The 24,356-nt window shown below is 40.6% G+C and overlaps 1 protein-coding gene across 2 annotated transcripts in view; it reads right to left on the bottom strand.

Moving 5' to 3' along the window:
* The window catches only part of ptpn4a (protein tyrosine phosphatase non-receptor type 4a), a 50,946-nt gene that overhangs the window by 17,068 nt on the left and 9,522 nt on the right, over positions 1-24,356 (bottom strand). For both annotated transcript variants that reach the window (XM_057335289.1, XM_057335288.1), the window contains exons 2-13: positions 21,067-21,221; positions 12,144-12,251; positions 11,491-11,533; positions 11,280-11,358; positions 10,456-10,500; positions 9,933-9,985; positions 8,035-8,155; positions 7,812-7,899; positions 7,377-7,465; positions 6,176-6,239; positions 4,124-4,296; positions 3,603-3,671 (exon numbers count right to left, since the gene is read on the bottom strand). In XM_057335289.1, coding sequence (XP_057191272.1) covers positions 3,603-3,671; positions 4,124-4,296; positions 6,176-6,239; positions 7,377-7,465; positions 7,812-7,899; positions 8,035-8,155; positions 9,933-9,985; positions 10,456-10,500; positions 11,280-11,358; positions 11,491-11,533; positions 12,144-12,251; positions 21,067-21,204 — 1,070 coding nt within the window. In that variant the 5' untranslated portion in view covers positions 21,205-21,221. The remainder of the gene's footprint in view (positions 1-3,602; positions 3,672-4,123; positions 4,297-6,175; positions 6,240-7,376; positions 7,466-7,811; positions 7,900-8,034; positions 8,156-9,932; positions 9,986-10,455; positions 10,501-11,279; positions 11,359-11,490; positions 11,534-12,143; positions 12,252-21,066; positions 21,222-24,356) is intronic.

Genomic DNA, 24,356 nt, shown 5'->3' with positions numbered 1-24,356 from the left:
AGAGTTTTGTAGACAGATCGGGGCCTCTGCGAGTCTGTCTTCAGGTTTTCACCCCCAGACCAACGGGCAATGCGAGCGGGCCAACTAGGATCTCGGAAGAATGCTCCGCTGTCTGACATCCTCAACTCAACTCAACTCAACTCAACTTTATTTATATAGCGCTTTTACAATTTTCATTGTTACAAAGCAGCTGTACATGAGACACATTGACTACAAGCAAAACAATCAAAGTTGTACCTGCAAAAACAAGAAAAGGTTGAAAACACAGAAGACAGACACACCCACACACAAAACACTCCACACACACAACACGCACACGCACCAACACACACAGACACAGAGACACACACACACACGGATGCGCACGCACACACACACACAAAACACACACACACACACACGTACGTACACAGACAAGTACGCACACACACACACGCTCAGTGAGAGCACACATTTAGGATAAAGGAGAGAGAAGCACAGGTCAAATATAACAGATAATAAATTCCTATATGCAATATTAATTAAGTAAAACTTTAAGATTCTAAAGCAGCCCCCCCGGTCAGGCAGATAGTGCAAAAACAGTATGCAAACGGTGGCGAGGAACCCAAAACTCTAATCGAGAAAAAAAACCTCAGGAGAACCCAGGCCCAACCAGGGGATTCCAGTTCCCCTCTGGCAAAAGCTGCTGCCTCTGCACAAGCTCCAGAGAACTTGCACAACAAGGCTAAATAAAATAAATAAACCTAATAATAAAATAAATTATAGTTTAAGATTATCATTAATAATCTAATAGCATCCTCCAACCCGAGTTCTTGGTGCTCTCAGCTCCCATGGGTAGAGTACGCCCACAACTCCCTCCCCTCGGCCGCGTCAGTTATGTCTCCTTTTGAGTGCTCGGTTGGTTATAACCCCCCCTCTGTTTCCCTCGCAGGAACTCGATGCTGCTGTTCCGTCTGCTCTGGCCTTCGTCCGTCGTTGCCGGCGCATGTGGGAGAAGGCCAGAGGAGTTCTGGCCCGAACTGGTAGACGGACCAAAGCAGCGGCTGACCGCCACCGGGTCTCTCCTCCTACCTATATTTGTGGTCAGCGGGTATGGCTCTCTACCAAGGACCTGCCTCTCCGGGCACCCTCTCGCAAGCTGGCACCCAGGTTCATTGGTCCGTAAGGTGGTTAACCCGGTGGCCATCAGACTCAAGCTCTCCCCTTCCCTTGGTCGAGTCCACCCTGTTTTTCATGTGTCCAGGGTTAAGCCGGTGCTCTCCTCCCCCCTTCACCCTCTGCCAGCAATCGGCCCATCCCTCCTCCCCCACGTCTAGTGGATGGCTCCCCCACCTACACGGTGAGGAAGCTACTGGACGTTCGTCGCCGGGGCAGGGGCGTTCAGTACCTCGTGGACTGGGAAGGCTATGGCTCAGAGGAGAGATGTTGGGTACCATCCCGGGACATTCTGGACCCATCTCTGATCTCGGACTTCCATCGACGATGAGGTGAGCCCCCTCCTAGGACGCCCGGTGGTGCCGCTGGGGGGTCCTGTGAGGTCTCGGGTCTGAGCACTTGTTTGTTTTGTTTCATGTCGAACACATGGTTCAGCTTGACAGCTCTCCATGTGCTCGGTGTATTCGTGACAGCCCCGCCCCTTGTGTCGACATTAATTACCTCATCATTGTTTCACTCCTTTCACCTGGGTTGGCTCCGGTTTTCTCTCTCCCCTCCTGGTTTCTCATTCTCTCCCATGATTCTTTTCCTTTTTAAACCCTCTTGTACCTCCGTCCTGTGTCAGATCGTCAGTGTTTATTCCGACGACTTACCGGTCGTTTACCTAGTCTTGGGGATTGTGTTAATCACCTCTTTTTTGTCCAGGCTCCTGAGCTGTGTTTGCCACGTGGTGTCTTCTTGTCTGCCTGCAGCATTGGACTTGCTGCACACATCCTGTTTTATCTGGCTGGTCGGTCTGACGGCTCTGGAGGGATTTGCCGTCTACCACGCAGTGTTAATTTCGTTGACGAAAACTACGACGAAAAGTATTCGTTAACGACATGTTTTCACTGACGAAAACGAGACTATAACTAAATAAAAATGAATGCATGATAACGAAATCTGTAATAAAAATATACTGACATTTTCGTCAACTAATAAAAACGAGACGAAAATATTCTTGTCCCACCTGGCGGACATCAGTTTGCACGCATGTGCTGCTTATCTCATATAAACGGTAGAGAGAAGTCTCTGGGAGAAGGGGAAGCACAGACATATATTCTGTGTCTCAACGCGGTTTACAAAGCGTCTTAAATTTGCTGTCAAAATTAACACTGCTACCATGTTTCCTAGCAAGGAACTTCTCCTAGTCTTGGAGACCGGACCCTTTATGATTCTCCTGTTGGTCAAAGTGGATTTCATCCAAGTATCTCTGCCCTGTCGGTCTAGTGGATTCTCATTGGAATATAGTTCTCCTGTCGGTCAAAGTGGATTTCATCCATGTATCTCTGCCCTGTCGGTCTAGTGGATTCTCATTGGAATATAATTCTCCTGTCGGTCAAAGTGGTTTTCATCCAAGTATCTCTGCCCTGTCGGACTGGTGGATTCTCATTGGAATCTATTTTCCCCTGTCGGTCAAAGTGGATTACATCTACGCACCTCAGCCCTGACGGTATAGTGAATGCTTTTGGGACTAACGCTTGTCGGCCCAAGTGGACTATTTGAACAGCCTGTACGGTTGACCGTCTGCGTGCTCGTTGGACATTTCTGCCCAGAGTATTCTCTGGCTCGGCCTCTTACCCCCACGGCAGTGGGTGACACTCTCTACCTCACGCTCAGTTGCGGAATTCCGCTGGATACAAACTGAGTGACTTTCCCCTTTTTTGTGGCCGAGCGCTCGAGCCCTTTTTTGCCCCGTGCATCCCCAGACTCCATTTCTGACTCGCCAGTCATACGAACATTGGGTGTCTGATGTGTAGCCGCTTGTTGGCCTCTTTGTTTGTGGTTTTCCTCTGCCTGTATTTGCCGTGTGAGGTTTGATTAAAGATTCTTATTTACCCTGCTTCTGACTCCCGAGTTTCCCTACAGAACCCTAAAAGGTGAGGGCATTATCTAAGAGATCAGTCTACATTTCTGTGAAATGATTGCAAATATCTTCCTAAACCATGCACAGTTCCTAGAAATCTGAGTGTATAATTTGACCTTTCTGTTTCACAATGATCTGTTTACATTTGAAATGTTTTACTGCTGGTGCTCTGGTTACATTTTGACAAGCAACCTCTGGGTTTGTCTTTTCCTTACAGCAAGGCAAGTCATGGTTTTTCTGTCAGTATCCAGTTTAAAAAGTCAGACAGAACTGAATTTACCGTCAATAAATGTCAATCATTACTATCATGAACAGTTAAAGTGCAGTACAATTTAACAGATGGGTGTACTTGTTCTGTTATAGTTATACTTTCAAAAACAAAACAAAAAATGAAGCACGCAATTTTTCAATTCGAGCTCTTTGGAATGAAACAAACTTGTGATAACTGTCTCTTTATGGATACTTTATCACATAATTATGATTAACTTACAATACAAATGTTAAATGAATGCACTGATAGTGTTGACTGTGCACACATTACCTTGCAAACACTCTGTCTTTAACTCCCTTTTCTTTCCCGTACTGAACAGATTGTGCTTCCGTCCTCCCGCTGTGAGATAAACAATGTTTGTTAGAATTCACACAGTTTTCTTCAATTTCACAACCTTCAATGTGACTTTTCCAAAGCTTGTAACATCGAGTGATACAGTATCTGTGACATTCAGAGGTTTTATACAATGCTCCTACTGTTCAATGCTCTTGAACAGGGAGTGTTTTATTATACAGCAGTGGTCATCGATAAATACTAATACAAATCTAAAAGCACTGCGAAATGAATTATTGATCTCCTCTTCCTTGTTTCCCTACATCTGAAATGGACTAAAAGAGCATCATGAATTTTGCAGGAGTTTATCCCGAAGAATTTAGTAGAGCATTTGTTTGTGTCGACTAAGGTCAAGCTCTTTGGCGAATGCACATCAGTAGTAACAAATACAATGGAAACAAAACAAAAAAAATCCAAACCTGCTTTGAAAAAATGAAAACCATAACACGGATGCATACCAGTAATGGAATTTGGAGCCTAAACCGAAGTAGTGGGAGAAGAAGTTCTTCTGCGGGGGAACAGGATGGTCGAGCCGAAAAAAGGTATGATGTTCAACACAGGCCTTCCAGAGGTTCTTACAGGCTCTGTAGTTCATCATGTTAAAACCCAGCATAGTATCTCTCGTGTCATTCTGTATGCAAAAAAAGCCATGGTTAAAAAATAGCAAGTGTCAATGCTAACCTAAGGCTGTTACATTACACAGCCTGCATGCTTAATATGAGATAGAGAGTACAGGTTTATGGTTTACTAAGTTGAAAATCAAGGTTTGTGAAAATGATTAAGTTCACCTATTATATAGTTCATCATACTTGTTAAAATTAGAGATGGGTCAGGATAGTCAACTAGTTTATCTAGATTTTTCTGTATATTAGTTTTGATATTTGTAGGAGTGGTGCTTTACACAGTGTGCGAACAGCTTGCTGAGTTTTAGCTGCCCGATGGTGTTTGCATGGTAAAACCCTCTAGCTCTTGCTTTCTACAGCTGTCTTGTTTTGCCATGAAAACATGGGGCTCCGCTTGAAAACTGGCCAAAATACCCAGAAGGCTGTACTCTGGAGAGACCTATTAGGACTGACACTCCAATCTGCAAAGCTCCATTGGTCACCGCGGACTCCGGAATGTACTTCCCGCTCTGTTTTTGGTAGTGCAAATCGGCGAGGCTGCGACCCAGGTCCAAGGAAATTGCAATCTGGGCATCAATTATGGATCATGACATCATTGGGTCCTGCTTTTAGTACAACTGCATCTGAAAGGTCCCTGTGCATTATTCACATGGCCAGGGTGACTTGAGGGGCCCGATGCCGCGGAGACCCGGCTCAGGCATGCAGGATTCTCTGCAAATGGCTCGATTCCAACGTCAGGTCGTGTCCCGCTTCCCCACAAGCAAAGTGCATTATCTACTCTTCATAATTAATAAGCTGTAAAGAGTCTCTCTCATTGCACCTCCACTGACAGCAGGGTAGTAATTACACAAGGCTTTCAAATAAACAAATATCACTGGGGCCACGGGAACCAATATGCTCTTTCATTTGATGTAGTTTGAGCAGGATGGTTTATTAAAGGGGTCATATGGCGCGAACACGTGTTTTTATGTGTCTTTGGTGTGTTGTACTGCCCATGCATGTATTAGACACGTAAAATTGCAAAAATTAAAGTGTCGGAACAAAAGATGCATTCTATCTAAAAGCGAATGCTCACCCAGACCTGCATGAAACGCCTCGTGTAACCACACCCCCACAAATCTACGTCAGTTCGTGGTATGATTTGACTAAGACCGCCCAAATGTATACGCAAGTAAGGTGGGCTTACCTGTCAGTACAATTGCTTTGGAACCAGATGTTCCAAATATGGTAAGAGGCATTACATTTCCGTCACACGCTTGCAGTATTCGACCAATCACAACGCACTGGTTAACTGGCCAATCATAGCACACCTCGCTTTTCAGAGCGATGAGCTTTGTTAAAAATCCGTGCGTTTCAGAGAGGCGGGGCAAAGAGGAGATACAAACATGCACGGTATGTGGAAAATACAGCGTTTTTGAACCTTAAAAAAAGCAGACTGACAGTTGAAAAGTGAAGTGAAGTGAAAGTGACTGGGAATCGAACCGGCAACCTTCTGGTCATGAGTCCGACTCTCTAACCATTAGGCCACGACTACCCCACGACTGAAGGGGAGGAGTTAATGGATGCTCTGCCCATGCTGTCTAATTTACGTCATTTGAGATGGATAGGCACTAGAGGGTGGAAGTGCATTTTCAGATTTTAACTGAAGATTATGAGGGCACATGAATTTTAAAAAGAAATTACCTACATTGGTAAGCTATTTACGGCCCGGCCCAATTTAACCCCTGCCCACAAGCCTATGACATGAATGATAAATATGATCATATAAAAAACTGATGATCAAACCAAGTCCTTCCCTATATTTTTTCATATTGTCTTAGCAGTATATATTTCTGCATCGAGATTTAAAGGAACTATAAATGAAAGGGGAAAAACTGTATCACTCACCGCCTCTTTTCTCAGCTGGATGAAGAACTGTTTGCATTTAAAAGATATTTTCACAATCATCAACCTAAAATGGAGGAAAAATGAATAAAAATATGGTGTGGTCGGCAAACCAAAACACATTTTCAAGGGCAGTGACAAACAAAAATGTTAAGCTGTTAAAGTTTCCTGACCCATTTTAAGCCCAGAGTGTGTCTGTAAGCTTCCCTCCTATTAAAACATGACTCACAGTGAAGCTAAATATATTCCACAGAACACGCATACAAAAACACACTCTGATGTCCGCACAAACACATGCTGGCACAGTGTCACCCACTTATGACACATTCTGTCACACGCTGAAGTGCAACAGCACACAAACACATGGTCCATGACGAGTCGAGATGGTTGAACTCTAGTTCATATGTCTGTAGAGAACATCCATCCTGAGCATCAACGATTGCAAGCAAAGTGCCGACAATTAATACCATTACGTTATTTCACTACTGCTGTCTTTACATGACAGGGTATAAGACAGAATCATTGATAAAAGCAAACGTTTGCCCTAAGATCTTACTGGACGTCTGTGATAGATGACCCCTGTATATTTGTGGGCTAAACATAGTTTGCTTGGAAAGCATCTGTGTGTCCATTTCAATCAGTAGATGCTTGGACTACAGCTAGAGCAGCTGGCCTGTGTCAGAAGAACAGCCTGTGTATGTCCCTCTGTGTCTGTGTATGTCCCTCTGTGTGTGTGTGTGTGTGTGTGTGCGTGTGTGTGCGTGCGTGCGTGTGCGTGTGTGCGCGCGCTTGTGTGTTTATATGCTTTGTGTAATGAAGATTTGGGGTCACTATTTCATTCTATGGGTAGATAAAGTGTGCAAATACATTTGGAACCACTGCACCCATTTTATAAAACAAAACTGAGGATTCATGGTTATATGGTTTAAAATTGTACATCAAAGATCAAATACGTTACAGTCAAATGTTAATTTGTGTCGCAGCATCTCAGTGTGGACAGAGATACAGACTTCTCGCTGGAATCTGACACGTACGTAGTTAGACGAAAAATAATGTGCATTAATACCAAAAACTTCCAAATCAAAGCACATAACTGGCCTGAACTGGAAATCTGGTAAGAAAAAGGCTAACATTAACATGCATAAAAACACTGGCGTAACCTCATGACCCAAACCACAGCCATTACACTTTACCACGGACTTACCATGGAAAGTAGTTGATTCGTACCCTGTTCTTGTAGATGGCTATGCCAGTTGAGATCAACCCTATGAAAATCTCTGTGTTGCTTTGATCCTAAAAGCAAAAACAAAGGGAGAGAGAAAAACTCTGGATCATTCAGTGTTTTCTAAACTGTGTAGTGCTGTGCTACATTTTTGTGCAAAAAAAATGTAAACTATAGACTTCCAATGGGAGCGTATTCATGCAAATGAATGCATTTTTGTTTTTATAAACCAACGGATAAGTCAAAATGATTTTCTGTGGTGATTGACAGATTGTCACACAGGATTGGTTAACTGGTTTGAAAGAGACCCCTGGGGTCAGTTTCCCACAAAGCTTTAAAGCATCCAACAGGTACAGAAAGTGTTAAATGAACTGTGAATGTTGTATGTGTGACAGCTCATAAAACAGCTGCACTCACCCTTGCATAGTGCAGCTCCACTCCATAGAGGTCCAGCGTCCGTGCAGTGTTCAGGTAGTTGAATTCAGACTGTGCTGGTGTAAGACCACTGTGTCCACAAAAATAAGAGAGAGACAAACACAGAATTGAAACTCAAAATGAAGACCGTTGGATCACATGAAAGATGGAGGTAATGTATTTGTGTTGTACACAGCATGTGAATGGTCAAAGCTATGACTCTCACCTGTGTTGCTGGTGATGTTTGGTGACGTCTTTTTCGAAACCCTGCGGCTGGTTGGGGATGAAGCAACATTCCAAAAGGTATCCCGGCGAATTCTCTGCTTCACTGTAATCGCCCACCTCAGCTGAATCACAAAACACAACCACATTGTTACGAATAACTGATGTGTTTCTTGACAATTCAACATGTGGGTTACACAACCATATACTGTTTATAAAGAGATATGATCATGTAGCAATAAACAAGCTACATTCACACTGTTGTGGTAATATCGTAATCCATCAATTGTGTGGCCTACACACAATATTATGTGACAACTTTGACAAAAGTATAAACAGTGGATGAGTTAGTGACATTAAAACTAAACTTTTTAAAAACGTTTTATTATATAAAGTAAAGTTGATGTTTAAATTTGACTTCATTTTTATACATTTTTGTTTTTACCTTGTTAAATATATAAGCAAACTTCACAGAAAATGTGTTCAATGACTAAAATGTGTACTTTGGGTACTTACAAAAACTACCATTAGCCTATCATTTTATCATAATTATTATAATATTGGCTTGACATTTAAAAAACATATTAAATCAAAATCTTGGTTTTAAAAAACATTTATACCATTTTCAACAACCCGATCCCAAGGACTACATCACTGTCCTGCATATTCTTATTTGTCATTGACCCGGGGCAAATGTTGGGCATTAATCTAGGATTGTACTGATTTAAGAGGTCCAAAAGCATCAGTTCAGTTTACATCCTCATAAACCTAGCATTGCACTCATCCCGGTTTTAAAAAAAAAGCTTTTCAAGTGTTTAGCATTACACTCAAAGCTATTCAAGGGTTTAGCATTATTAAACACCTGTTAGATGATCTGTTATCACGTAAAATACATGAGAGATTAGTAATGCTTTCACATCTGCAAACCTAAACCAGTTCCTCTGACAACAAAGACAATAAAAGCAGCATCAGTTTTGCTGCTATAATAGCCTGTCAAGAAGCTAACATTAAAACAAACATAAAACGGATTGCAATAGATAGTGCTGTTTCAGGCTCAGCAGAATGCCCTCTGACCTATATAGAGCCTAAACTGCATGTTAAAGGCCCCGCAGAGACCGAAGCAAATGTGCTCACTACGCCAATCTGTCAAGAGTCATTATTACTGAGGTCAATCTGGCGAGCGGGCCCCCGAGGGTCCCGGGATATGCCACCGTCAGCACACACACGCCTGTATAAAGCACGTCACTGCTGTTAGGTCTGATATGATGTGCTGGGCGGCGTTAGCTCCTGCTGTACTTCAGAGAGGTTTCTTGCTTGCATGTATTCTTGTTTTACAAGCTAGTGCTTGTTAAGTGTTGAGATTGTGCACAGATGGAATGTGACATGCTGAGTTTGCGCTGCTGTATTTTGGTGGTTTGCACACAAGAGTTTCATGTGAGAACATAATAATGCATTTTGGTATAAATCTTACAATTTATAGTGTGATAGACTGCCTGGAAGGGAAAACATTTACGGGAGTAAAAAAGATATTATTCTAGGCTTAAAATATCATGTGTAATAAAAAACACATGAACACATGAAAATATTTTAAATATCTCAGTTTCTGTGAAATATGTCTAGGTCAATGTTTCTTTACTATGTACTGTGAATTTAGTGCAAATAAATGAAAATGTCACAATTATTACTTGTATAATCATTATTTTTAACTTAATCATAACGGTTATTTACATTTTGCATCAAACTGGCAAATGTGGGTGATTACATGTAATGTTTCCCAGCCCTAAATGCAGGTAACCATCACACAGGGTTTCAAAACTAGTTTAATTTTGTATCTTCTTTGTTTACATGCCGAACTCACATGGATAATAACCTCAGATGCCACATCAAAGAGCTCATACTTACACTGAACAGCGTACGATGCCAGAAGTGCGGCAGTATTGTGCGGACAGGGCAGTCTAGGTAGAACAAGAATTATATTCAATTAACTGTGTAATTTGCTTGCAATCAAGCCAAAAAGTCAAATAGTCCCAAACAGTATTTAACTATTTATTAGAGAATTTGTGAGCATTTCAGGAACATAAATTGGAAAGATATCACATGACAGGCACTCAAGGGTCATTGAATATATAAACAGTGGTTTACAAATGGTTCTAAATTAGACCTTTAAGGGACAGTTTACCCAAAAATAAAGATTCTATTTACCCTCATGTCAATCAAAACCTGTATAAGACTCTTCTGTGAAACATAAATGAAGGTTGTTTCTTCAAAATATACTTTTTTGGGTTCCGCAAAATAAAGAAAAGTCATACAGGTTTGGAATGACATAAGGTGAGTAAATCATGAAAGCTACAACTTTAATGAGGATACTTTACATTTAAACACTCTAAAGTCATGCATTCAAATAGCCAAATAATATCCAACTCACCTTCCACTGAGTATGTCCTGCTTAATCTGCAGAAAATACAGGTACCTACAAATTGATGGAAAAAAAAGACAAATAATTGAACAAAGTCTTTAAAATGACTGAAATGTTCTGATGCTGTAAAAAATTAAATCAGAAAAAAGGCACAATTGCCTATTTTTATAACTTAAATTTTATCATAACTTTTAATGCTTATACTAAAATTATTCATAAACTAGATAAAACCTGTGGCTAGGTTTGGGAATCGGAAATCAATTCCAGTTCGGAATCGAAAGGCTAGGAATCGGATCAGAATTGAAAAGAGAGGAATCGGATACTTGAAATAAAAATTTCAATTCCTGTGTGCATATTTTCAGAAATGTGCATGTGTTAACTTGTGATCTGCTGATCTCTAAATAAAAGCCCTTATGAAAATTAACCATATTTTTACTATAGTAAGCATAGTTTAACTATAGTATTTATATAGTACAGTATATTATTTGCAGTGAAGCACAGTAATCACAAATTCCTCATCATTATAGTAAATACAGTTTAACCATGATGTATTTAAACTCTGGTAATACAAATTGCAATAAATCAGACAAAACATGGTTGTTTTGTATACAAACGGTGCTCATAAATGTATATACAGTATATATTTGCAAACCAGTCAATAAGCAGGCTAAACGACCATACAAGTGTTTTAGTTCAACTGTGGAATTGAAACTGGGAATCGATAAGAATCAGAATCGATAAACGAAATCAGAATGGCTAAAATTCAAACGATACCCAACCCTACCTGTGGCTTACAGTTATTTTGTACAGTTAGTATAAATGAACACACTCACCGTGTGTATTCTTCCTGAAGTTTGTTGGGGTCACTCACATAAAATTTCACCCGGAAGTTCAAGTGATGCGGGGAGCCCCCTGTAATTTCATTAATCACAACACATGCGTCAATACAAAGATGTAGTTAAAACCAAAGCGAAATACAATATCAACAAATCAATATCTTGTTTTAAACACCAGCAGTTTAGAGGAATGTATATACTGACATACTTTTTAATTGCTTCCTTGTGGGTTTATTTGGATCCAGCCACCTCTATAAAATATTGATGAGATGGAGAGATAAACAGAGAAGGAGTGAAACAGGGACAGAGAGAGAGGAACAACATTTAATAACATGGCAACAGTCCAACACAAACTAATGCCACTCAATAATTCAATAGGCTTGTGTTTTCTGCTGTGGGGAGGCAGGGATGTACTTATCCGCAGTTACAACACAAAGAGACAAATCTGTTGGTTTGTTGAGGAAAAACTCTTTAACTGATCCAGTTTCAACCAAATCAATATGGCCATGCAGACTTGTAAACAACAGATCGAACGGTTGGTAGATAGTTACTAAAACATGAATAAAAGCGCACAGAGAGTACTTTTACATTGTTTTCTTATCTGGCCCTCAGTCCTTCAGCAGATGTTTTTATTTTCAGATTTTCCTAAATGAATTGACCAAATTTAGAGGAGTTAAACCTGAACTTGTATTGCACAGGTTTAATGTTTAGGGGGAATGTCCCAAATTCTTAAACATCAACCTATTTTAGGAATACTGCCCATTCATATGCTTTCAGATGCTGCGAGTGAAACCATCGTGAATCCCAGAGAGAAGACCAGCTCAGCTGCAGTTCATCTTTGCGCTTGACCTTTGAACTCACCGGGCTGTCAGAGGAATCATCGGCCAGGTGTAACCCAAAATAGTCTCTCTCGGTCAGTTCCAGGTGCTTAAAGACAGCGTCCAGAAGGATCTGTCCTTGATCGTGCTTCTGTTGTGCACACACACACGCACACACACACACAGAAACATAAGTTTAAATAGTAAAAATGATATTTGATATATATAAAAATAATTACTTTAATCGTGGCAAGTAGACACTTGCATCTCCACTGATTCTCAATGTGTAGAGATGTTTTAATTATTTTGTAACAGTCATTGTTTTTACTCGAGATTCTCATTAGATGGTCCTTAAATTGTATTATGTTACCCAACAATCAGAATATATGATGATTAATGCACTTTAATACTTTTTTATTACAGTAATGGGAGTTGGAGAAGGTTTGTATGCTGTAATTAAAATGTACATGTATTCATTAAAAAGACACTTGAATCCAAACATAGGTAGGGTAATTAATTTTATTATGACAACTATAATAAAAATGTATTGTAGTTCAAAAGTTGCAAGTGTAAGCAAAACAGCCAACTGTTACTCTGACGTAGAAAAGATGTCTTTTGAAAGTTGTGATAAAAAACTTTAAACAGGGTTTCTGCAGGATTCACAAAGTCAAATGTAAGACTTTTTAAGACCTTTTTTAGACCATTATGAATAAAATTAAAGACCTGTATCACAACATAAAAAACCTCACACCCAACATTCCCAGATCAATTTCTTTCTAGAAATTTCTGGCACACGAAGCAGTAGCTTCAAAAATGTTTGTATTTCAATGAGCATTAGATGTAGCGTTACATGGCCGTAGGAAAATTAAGACCTGATTAAAATTATTTAAGACCTAGAACACAATACTTCAGTGAATCTAAGACTTTTAAAGGCCTAAAATTTTGATTTTGGAATTTAAGACTTTTTTAGACTTTTTAAGACCCCTCGGAAACCCTGCTTAAAGAGATAGTTTTATCCAAAAATAATAATGCTGTCATCATTTACTCACACTCTTGTTATTTTAAACCTGTTTAACTTTCTTTCCTCTGCAGAACACAAAGGAATGTTGGAACCGAACAATGGCAGTACCCATTCACTTCTATTCTATGGACACAAAACCAATGCAAGTCAATGGGTACCGCCATAGTTTGTTCACCAACATTCTTCAAGATATCTTCTTTTGTGTTCTGCAGAAGGAAAGGAAGTCATACTGGTTTGAAATGACATGAGGGTAGGCTTGTGCTGGTGTTCGGGATTACAATACACCATGGTAGTGAAAATGCACGGTAGTGTTATTGCGGGCACGTCAAATCACCGTGAAGAAAAATGTGCCTTATCTTTTCCTTTGACTGGATAAAATAACACTCCGTTTATGCTGCGTAAGAGTCATATGCACGGACAAGCCTCACGTGGAGAAGAATGTGGGAAGGCGGAGCGCTGCCGACCTAAGGTGAAATATGAGTTATGTCACGCCACTTTCTCATATTTACGTGTTTCTGAATACCACATAGAAACAAATAGCCGAATTAAAGCGCCAAAATTGCATGGATTACATTGCTATTTGCATTCCTGAAATTTGAGGAGTTAGCTTGGTCCGCTAGCTACGCTAAAGTTTGCATCTCGTAATTTAACAAATAAACTACAGTAATCCGTTTATCGTAGTTATCTCGTTTATAATGGCAGTGTGGCAGAACAATTATTTTGATTTGAAGTTGAAACGCAACACAATCGCATCTTGCCACAGAGTGCTACTTTTAAATGTCTATTAAGTTATATAAGCTATCCTACTGCTTGCTATCCAGAAAAAAAACAATGAATTAGTACTATTGTTGACAGGTAATTATTTATGATGAACTGATGTGTCAGTAAAAATGACCATTTAAATATTAAGCCATGAATATTATGTATGTGTATTTGACTATGTTAAATACACTTTTGTACATTAGCTTAATCATCACCATTACATGTGTTCACTTATTAAAATCTAGTATGGAGTAAAAGATGTTTTATCATATTTAATTAAACACCTGACAAATTATCAATAAACTGTACTTTCTATTTCTTATTATTGGTTGATATTTGAAAAAGTTATTAAACTTGTTTTTGGCACTATAACACTGATATTGGCTTATGTTTTTGACCTGTTTTTGTTATGCATTTCATCACCGTGATTAGGGCTGGGCGGAATGACGGAATATTCTATTACCGCGGAATAAAATGTCAACCGTAAGAGATTTTTCTATTCCGTGTATTCCGCGGAATGTAAGTAGGCGTGTTTAACTCAGCGCTCTCCAAATTAGGCGCTATTCTGAAAAAAAACTAATGAATTAATCCACCCGTAACAAATGAACGTATCAAACATTCTTTTGACCTTCTTTCAGTCTGTAGTTTAGTGATCCGCTCCAGTCCGGCGTTTCTCTCACCCGCAGTGCTCGTGCAGGGATATGCGCCAGCATTTAAAAAAGCTCATTCTCAACACGTATTTCAGAAGTCAGGTTGTTTTGAAAAGCTGTTAATATTTTTATATAGTTAAACTTCAGGCAAGCCAAGGTGAAACTTGCGTTGAAATGCACGATGATGCTCACGAGCGCTTTGATGTGACGCGCTTCTACCTCCAGTTTTGGGAGACTCGTGAGGAGTCACCAGAGACTTGCAGTGCAAAAACAAGCCCGAGAATAAACAAACCTAAAGACAGAGAGTCGCAACACACTAAAATTGCTCATCTAATAGAGAGTGAAGAGCGATAAAGACCTACAGTACAGACCCCATGAACACCAGTTTAGTCATATACTGTACTCTCATTGTTTGTGCATATTCATACTTTATTGTTATATATGTTGTCTATCTTCCTACTGTATACATATGATATAGCCAGAAGATAAATATGAATAAATAATACATCTGATTATCAGAACTTAATTTGATATCTTTAGTACATTTTCATAACTTGCCTACATTTTAACTATGGTGAGCATTTAAATGAACTGTAATAAATAAATTAGTTAAATCAATCTAAGAAAAATGAGGTATAAAATATAGAATTATAATGGGAGATTGTTCCATGAAATATATTGTTACCGTGAAATAAAATTACTCATTCCGTGAAATAGATTTTTGGCCATTCCGCCCACCTCTAACCGTGATACTACCGTCTACCGTAATAAAAGCTTCATCAATTACCGCCACATAAAAAAAACATACTACCGGCACAAGCCTACATGAGGGTTAGTAAATAATGACAGAATTTTCATTTTTGGGAGAACTATCCCTTTAAGTGCCTGGTAGACACTTAACGCCTTTCCTGAAATTGATGAAGTGGCCTTTGTGGCCTTTCCAACGCTATGACACATGTCCTCACAATCTGTGTGATGATTTAACACAATCCTATCATTATGATGACCATTTTCCACTGAGCAACTACGGTGTTGATATTTGGTAGCACCAAACGCTGATTACCATCTAGGCAGAAGCATATCAGCAAGACAGAAAGTAAACAGGAAGTATCTCCATACATTCAGTAATGCCCAGGGCTCTAGGGCAGCTAAAAACAGTCAGAGGTTTATTAGCTGGTTTTATTGGCTGTCGTATCCGTTACAGGATCCTGACAGAAGAGCTGATGGATTAGCAGCGTTTTCACTTCCTTTCTCTCCACTTATAAATGATCTAAGACAGCATATTCTCAACACACGGCTCCTGATAAATACAGACAGGCAGCACATCCCACATACACACTGTGTTGCTCAATAAACAAAATATGGCAACAGTCACATCAGCAAAAATGAATGACAGGCCAGCCGGGAGTGAGAGGAAACAGTCTGACGTGCCACAGAGCTGCAAAGCGTGACCTCAGCATGAGGTCTCACGTCACACATGAACTCAGCAATAATAAATGTAAATTCACCTTTTTTGCTTCTTTGTTTCATTTACAGTCATGACAAATCATCAATTGCAATTTAAAGGAGCGGGGAGGATAATCGAGAGAAGTTTGAACACAGGCATGACAGAAATGCAAGCAAACATGCGGCAGCTTGTCCAAAGGAGGTCTGTGGGAAGACTGTCAGTGCTTTTGAAGACAGCCATCTAATCATGGCAACCACAGAAACAGGTAGCAAACACACTCTATCCATGACAAAACAAAACAAATATTTCATGTTTTGATCGCACAAAGGGAAAAAAAATCACTCTCACGCACTTTCTCCGGATGTGTTCCACGACTCTGGAATGAACTCCCTCTTGCCACAAGATCAGCGGATTCTGTAGCTGTCTTTAAGAATCGCGCATCTCTTCCGTCAACATCTGACCCATTAGTACAGTCTTCTACTTCTTTTCTACTTTCCCCCCCCAAAAAAAATCTTAGGGCGTTTTCACACATAAGGGTTTGTTTCGGAACCTGGTGCGTTTTCTCTCTTGGTTCGATTCGTTTAGGCATATGTGAACACGGCAATCGCGCTAGGATCTGCCCCAAAACAATCGCTCCGAGACCGCCTGAACAAGGTGGTCTCGACCCGATTGCAAACAAACTCTGGAGCGGTTCGGTAGACGTGTGAAAGCCATCCGACCCAACGGACCAACGAACCAGACTGTATCACAATGTAAGATGGGTAATTACGTAAAGTTGCGTGACGCAAAAGGGATTGTTTTGCTAATGGCTACCTGTAACAATGTTCAAAGTAAGGAAGGAAGGAGGCGGGAACCGGCGAATGTTAAACCAAACTTTTATTAAAATAAACAACAAAACGAAAGTAAAGTGCTGACAGCTCCCTCACAGTCGACTGCCGGCCACACAAACACAATAAAACATAACATAAAATCCAGGCCTGGTTCTCTCTCGTCCTTCTCCTCCTTTTATGCTTCCCAAGCTCCGCCGTGAGATACGTGAGACAACGCACAGCTGACGCTCATTATCACTCGCGTTACCGACCGGAAAATAAACAGATGCACTCTGACCAATCGAAGGAGAGTTTACTCGCACGTGACTTTTATTAACAAAGTTTGGTCCGTTTGGAAATATTGCCTTGTGAATACGAACCGAACTAAAATAAATTACAATATTGTAGCGATTTAACCCCCGGTTTCGGAACAAAGCAATCGATACACAGGTGTGAAAATGCCCTTAGCTTCATATACTGTGATAGGCTGACTGAGATCAGTTTTACTGCACCTATGCATTGTTGTTCTTTTGTTGCACAAATTGCTTCTATTGTTTTCCCCTACTTTGTACGTCACTTTGGATAAATGCGTCTGCTAAATGTAAATGATATCAAGGGAAGAGTGGCACAGACTATACACCAAAATTTAGGCTGAAGGGAGGAGCCGTCCTCCACATTCACGTTCACCTCACAATCAGAATTTTGATCAGAAAATTTTAAAGAACGTAAGAGACGCTACAATGAAGTATCCAATTCTAATATTTACAAGCTTCTCTGCATTTCAGACACAACTCTTAATGCAAACAGCCAAGACATATTATTGATGTCAACAACATCAAGCCCTGTAACACAAATAACCGCTGTCCTGTTTTCAACACCTCACCCCCCTCCAGCTTATCTGCCTCTGGTCCTCCCTCTCTTCTCGCATTAAACCGTCTGCTTCCGTTCATATGCGCCCTATCCTCATCAAGGGCTCGCTGCGCTGCTGGGCTATCTAGGTCACTGAGAGGTTTGTAGCAGAAATGTAAGAGGCCAGAGAGCGACTGAGTAAATCTGATCAATGGGGCTGTTACATGAGGACAGGCTTTCCTGGAAATGTTGGTCACAAATCAAAGAGCAGCATGACAGACAAACAGTAAAAGAATGGTCCGATTCATTTAACAGATTAGCAGCTGTTTGAAGACACTCATGTGGGTAGAAAAGGCTCTATGTCTGGAATGTCATAGATTCGTTTCACTTTAATACATATACAGAAACACTTCATGATACACAGGAAATCCTATTAGGTTATGTAACTAATAGGTAAGATCATGAAAATTACAGTGACTAGGTTAAAAAGATTCCTTTGTAGCCTGAGCAACCGTCTATGACCCGCTAACCCAAGCAACCCACTATGACCTGAGCAATCCACTATAACCTTTGAAACCCTCTATAACCTTCCACAACCAGAGTAAGCCTGGTTCAACCTGACCTGAGCAACCCGGCACTATCCCTTGTTTCATGTCAAGACATAGTAGTAGCTCTCTGTAATGACCCTTTTGCACTTTTCACAACAAGAACTTGGATGAATAAACATGGGTTTCGCAATCAGCCCCGCATATAAAAGAGCTGTGGATTTGTCGCGTGTGTGGGGGTGCGCCTTGGCACATCTATATTGCAGGTGCAAGTATGTACATGAATCTCTAGAGCCCTAAGGGATACTTTTCATCCTGCTGGAATGTCAGGCATGCATCCCTTCCATGAGCCCAACCTACAACTCTATCCCCTAGGTGGAACAGAAGCACTTTTTAAATGATCTGGACCCTTTCACACAAAACTCACATTAATGACAATCAAGCAGTCTTATATAATTCTAGGTATACGTGAAAAAATGCTTACTTTTCAAGTCCTAAATGGGTGGGCGGAATGACCAAAAATCTATTTCACGGAATGAGTAATTTTATTTCAAGGTACAGTAACAATATACATCACTCCGTCATGTCCCAGTATAAATCTCTAGTTTAAGTTTAACATTGATCATTTTTGTCCTTATATTAATTTACAAAACGGATCTGAAACTTACTAATGATTGTAAAAGTGACGCAGCCGGACATCAGCCGTATGCGCGCAGTGTCTGTTCAATTTCTGCAGCAACCAGCCGCGCAATACCTATGCATTGATTAAAGATTAAGAGCCACACGTTTTTAACTCAAACAAATAAAAATAGTTCATTGTGAACCTAATCGAGCACGCGCATGCATAAGGTGCGCGTCCGACTTGCATTAAGGCAAAAGTATAATCCGGCCATCCTCCCGCATGACGTAATTTTCATCAACAGGAGGGTCCACGGTAGTCCGCATACCCCATCCGTGTGCAGCCCATATTTTGAGACCGCGAGGACGTGAAGCGTACAACAGCGCATGCGCGAGAAAGGTGAACTAGTCCACTAGGGGTCAATACAGACACAGAAAGTGTGCAGTGTGCCGTTGTCGAAGAAGAATGATACAAAACCAACACGCTGAAACCAAGAACAGTAAGCTAAGAAGCAAATCCTTCTCCACACTGTTTGGTTGTTGTTCTTGTTGTCTTGCTGTTGCTCTGATTGTTTGCAATGGCGAACGACTTCCTCTATCATTAATTTGCAGTGGGTCTGTGAATGACGCGACTCAGCGGTGCCCTCTGATGGTCTGGTAAACACACATACACATTTATTGCACATGTGTCGACTCGGACGTCCGCGCTTAATCCGTGATGAGTATGCTCAAGAAGATGTGCGGACGCGATTGTGCATGAAACGGACACGGACGCAGAAAGTCAAGTATACCCGCAGCTTTATAGACGTGACGTGCGGCGCTGTGCTTCTCGTCCGGTAGCCACTGCCGCTTTGAAGTCTCCATTCATAATGAGTGTTTGTGAAGAAAGTCTTGACTTCAAATTCAAGGATTAAATGCAGTTGTGTTCATGGTGTGTGTGACAGCCATGATGCACAAGTTACAACCGATCATTGTATTTCGTCTTATTTTCAGAAAATAAACACGAACAAGTTTAAACAGTTCTCAATGTCAATTTCGAGGACAGAATGGCAAATGTCAGACTGTGCATACTGTGTAAGGACTATGAAAAACACTGAAACTAATTTAAATGGTTCTTAATGTCAACTTGCAGGAGAGCATGGCAAATATTGTATAAAGTTTTGACTTTGGACATTGGAAATACAGTCATACATAAAATTCAGTGGACGTTAATAATTGAAGATTGTTCATTTAGATGAATATGTCAAAAGCAGGCTTTCAAGAAAAAAGTGTCAAGTAATGGGAGGCCTGTGCCCCTCTAGACTAGCTTTGAAGTTACGCCCATGCTTTAAAGCACATTTTGAAGTTATGGAATTATGCTTTGAAGCACATTTAGAGAAGTTATTCTCTCTTTTATTGGTATCATGATTCTAATATTTGATACTTACACAAGATAAGGGCACAGGCCTTTACAAAAATATTTTATTCTTATCATATGTAGCTTTGCACACTGCTGGCATCTAGAATGATTTTGATCAGCATTATTGTTCATATCAGAGGGCTCTCTCAACTTATATCTTACATTTTGCTTTTTGTAATATTGTTATTGGAATTATATCGCATCGACCGAAATTAAGAAATATATTTCTATATCAATTTTGGCCATATCGGCCAGCCCTACTTCTGGCTATATCATATGTATACAGTAGGAAGCTAGACAACATGTATAGCAATGAAGTATGAATATATGCACAAACAATGAGAGTACAGTACATGACTGGTATTATAAACTGGTGTTCATGGGGTCTGTACTGTAGGTCTTCATTGCTCTTCACTCTCTATTAGATGCACACTTGTCTTTAGGTTTGTTTATTCTCACGCTTATCTTTGCACTGCGCGTCTCCCAAAACGGTGGTTAGTGACGCGCCACGTCAAAGCGCTCGCATGGCGAGCATGCATTTAGGACAAGCAACATGTATCCCACACCGGACACAACACAGGTTTTTAAAGTAGTTTTGTTTGTGTCTTATAACTACAGTATATTTTGTAGAGTGGTGAGTGTTGGGAACACACATTTTATAATAGGTTTAAAGTGGGGCGCAGCCAAAATGTTTGAGAACCACAGTGTTACGGTAAAATTATTAAGATAAGATGGAGATGTAGGTACATAAAGTGTAAAACGTGCTACATTTATTATTAGTGCTGTTTGCAAATGTAAACATCCTCAGACATGGGGTTAGACATTAAAACCTCTTCAATTTGCTTTACGTAAAAAGGGGAACTTACATTGACTTTAAAAGGCTGGACAGTGTTGTCCAAAAGAAGAACGTTGCAGACCACTTCGGTACGCTGCCTGTCGCGTGCCAGCTCCGTCGCCCGGACATTGTAGGATCTGCCTGCGGGCAACCGGAAGCGTGCGGTCATTACGGTCCAACCAGGGTCTGTAACACAAGGCATCACTGTCAAGCATTTTAAAATGCAGTTGTAAATAAAATGCATCTATAGACATCTTTATATAAGACTGAAGAACAAAGCCTTTACAAACAGAAAGCACAGAAAGCCACGGTTAACAGCATCAAATACCCATAACTACCAAAACAGGCTATACTTGACATTTTTTGTTGCTGTTATTGTTACTGTACAGCTTGCACAAGCACTAAAGTACGCAATAATGAAACAGGCAGTTCGTCGAAGTGTCTCTAATTCATTGAGGTCTCAAAGAGAGATCTGACTCACACAAGACAAGCTGACATTTTTACATACAGCCTACATTTTGCCTAAATATAACCTTCCTTAGGGGTTCATCTGACACTTTTAACTGTCAGCAATCCTGGCAAAAGCAAGCGGGACACACAGTACAGGTACACAATACATAGGATTTAGTGTCTTGACACTTCATCAACCTTATCAAGACATTTTCCTTGTTGTTAAAATGAGTTTCTTCTTTTTACAGTAAATAATGCTATTACAAAATAAACTAAAGATTAAACCCAACCTGGTGTTGTCACTTTTCAGACAATTTCAGAAGAAATGGTCTTAGTTACCTGCCAAAAAGTGCTATGTGAACTTGCCATTGCACAGTAATTACAGCATCATATATACTTTTTAAATGAACCTTTAAGGTACATTTTATTAATCCTAATTATACCCCACATTTCCCAGGTTGTCTCATCATGGGAGATCTGTGAGGCCTGCATAGATGCGTTTTAAGTCCAGGTCAGCAGATCATTCATGTGAAAGAAGCATCAGACCTACCACAGAGACTCCTGAAGTCCCCTCATGTTCATTCATAGATCTACAGTTACACAAAGGTCACAGTGAAATATCTCTGACCTTTAAAAGTACCTAACAGGAATTTCTGGACATTCCACCTCAAAGGATTTGTAGAAAAGGAAACACTGTAAAGACTTGTACACACCGGGACGATAATCGCACGCGCTTATCACCAGCGTTTTTCAAGACGTTTTTTGACGTTCATACCCAAGCGATTTTCACTGGCGATGAGCTGAGTGAATGTGCAAATTCACTCCCTGACATAGAGGGCGCTTAATGAAAAACAGAAATACCCCGGTACACAAGGTGGCGCCACAGAGTATAGACACCAAGAGTCGAAACTCTGGTGCTTTTTGGGAAACAGTGCGGCCGCCATTTTGGGGTGAAAATGCTTGATAATAGAGGGTATGCATTGACGTCACTTTCCCATGTGAACACGCCGGGACACGCTCCCTTGAGTGGTAAAACTAAGGCAAAATGGCTGCATTCAATAGGAGGAACAAAAAACCAGGACTAAAACACGCAATTATTTGCTGAGACTACAAGCAGCTTGGACTTGACGGTGATCCTTACGACTACCTTATGAATTACAAAGGAATCAGGTGTTCTTAGACACTGAAATGTTGCGCGGAATTGCGTTTTAATGATATTGTAACCATTCATTTTGCCCAGTGTTTTACCACTCAAGCAGGCGCGTTCTGGCATGCTCACGTGGGAAAGTGACGACACGTGCATACCCTCTATAACTGACATGGTTTCTAGCGAGCCAAGACTTTTGTCATCATGTAGGGGTGTGACGAGACACTTGTCCCACGAGAAGAGACACGAGACGAGAAGAGACCCCAAAATGGCGAAAGCACAGGGCCCTGTTGTTGCAATGGAACGTTCTGTTGAGTTTCGTCTCTCGCTATCTATACTCTTTGGTGGCGCTGCGCAACTTTATGCTTCTGACACACGCTTGTCACACAGAAGAAGAATTCATCTTGCTTACTTCCTCTTCGTCACTGGTATCAATGTGTGCTCGGCAAGACTGTTTTGTGCTCGCGCGCCACAAAGTGTTCTCATTGGTCGGCCAGTTTTTAACGCGGTGTGTCAAACCCAAAAAAACGAGCCCAAGGCATATTTGAAAAATGACAGAGTTTTGAGCGTCGGAGTGCACACTCACATTGGCGCCCGTTGTTTTGTCACGACTCACTAGGCATTAAACATCGTCCCTGTGTATACAAGCCTTAACAATGAAGACCCAGATTTTTTACAGATCTTTGCTTTGTTCCTATAAAAATCTAGTAAAAATGACAAATATTTAGATTTTAGTAAAGTCACCTTACATAGGATATGGCATCTCACCTGCCTCTGCTTTTAAAACAAGTCCTGCCATATACACACATTCATTATTGATTTACAAAAGGCATCTGAATGATAGTAGGTTTCTTCTGCATCGCTCAATAACATAGAAATTAAAGATCGGGTAACACACTCAGTTTCTGCCAATCTCATATTAATCTTGAGTACCTATACAGTAGTATTGCAAATGTCGTATTTTCAAAGAGTATTTAGTCAGGGTTTTTCCTGCATAGAGAAATTGGAGGCGGCCGTCTCCGTCAAATGTCGTGCCGCCTCAGGCTCTCGCCAATATTATGTTGCGAGTCTTCACAAGAAATGCTGCGTGCATTTATCAGACTGTCATTTGTAACTGCAGTTGCGACATTACGCCACAGTGGAGGCGTTGTTTCGATATCAGCACACTGAGGCGCTAAAAGAGTTGCAGAACAAGAGCCAGCCTGTGTTTCACGGCTGTTTGTTTTGCATCCAAGTACGTTTAATTTCTTGAAATTTATTAAATTCACATGACGCACATAATTGTAATGTCTTTAGCTGTGCAGTTGGATCATTGAATCAGCGTATACTGTACACAGCGAGTTCGCCAGTATGAACACACATTGCGTTCAGAATGAGTCGCACACGAATGACTCATTTGAACCGATTCATTTAAACTATTGTACTTTTCAGTTACTAGCGATTAGCGAAGAGATCCTTGAATCATTTAAAATGAACCACAGAGAATACAAGATGTGAATGAGCTTTGCTCATTTAGAAAGACTGGTTAATTCAGTTGGCTATTGTGTAGGGATGCACCGAATGTTCGGCCACCGAATATATGCGAATATGTGAAATGGCCGAATAAATTTTACCGAACATGACTCGAGAAACGATCAACTAGCAACCAGCGCAGAGAGAGAGAGAGAGAGAGAGAGAGAGAGAGAGAGAGAGAGAGAGAGAGAGAGGTGGGGTGTGGGAGAGTG

Source organism: Triplophysa rosa, linkage group LG6 (genome assembly GCF_024868665.1).
Source record: "Triplophysa rosa linkage group LG6, Trosa_1v2, whole genome shotgun sequence".
Classification (NCBI taxonomy): Eukaryota; Metazoa; Chordata; class Actinopteri; order Cypriniformes; family Nemacheilidae; genus Triplophysa; species Triplophysa rosa.
This window is presented reverse-complemented; position numbering and strand designations above follow the sequence as displayed.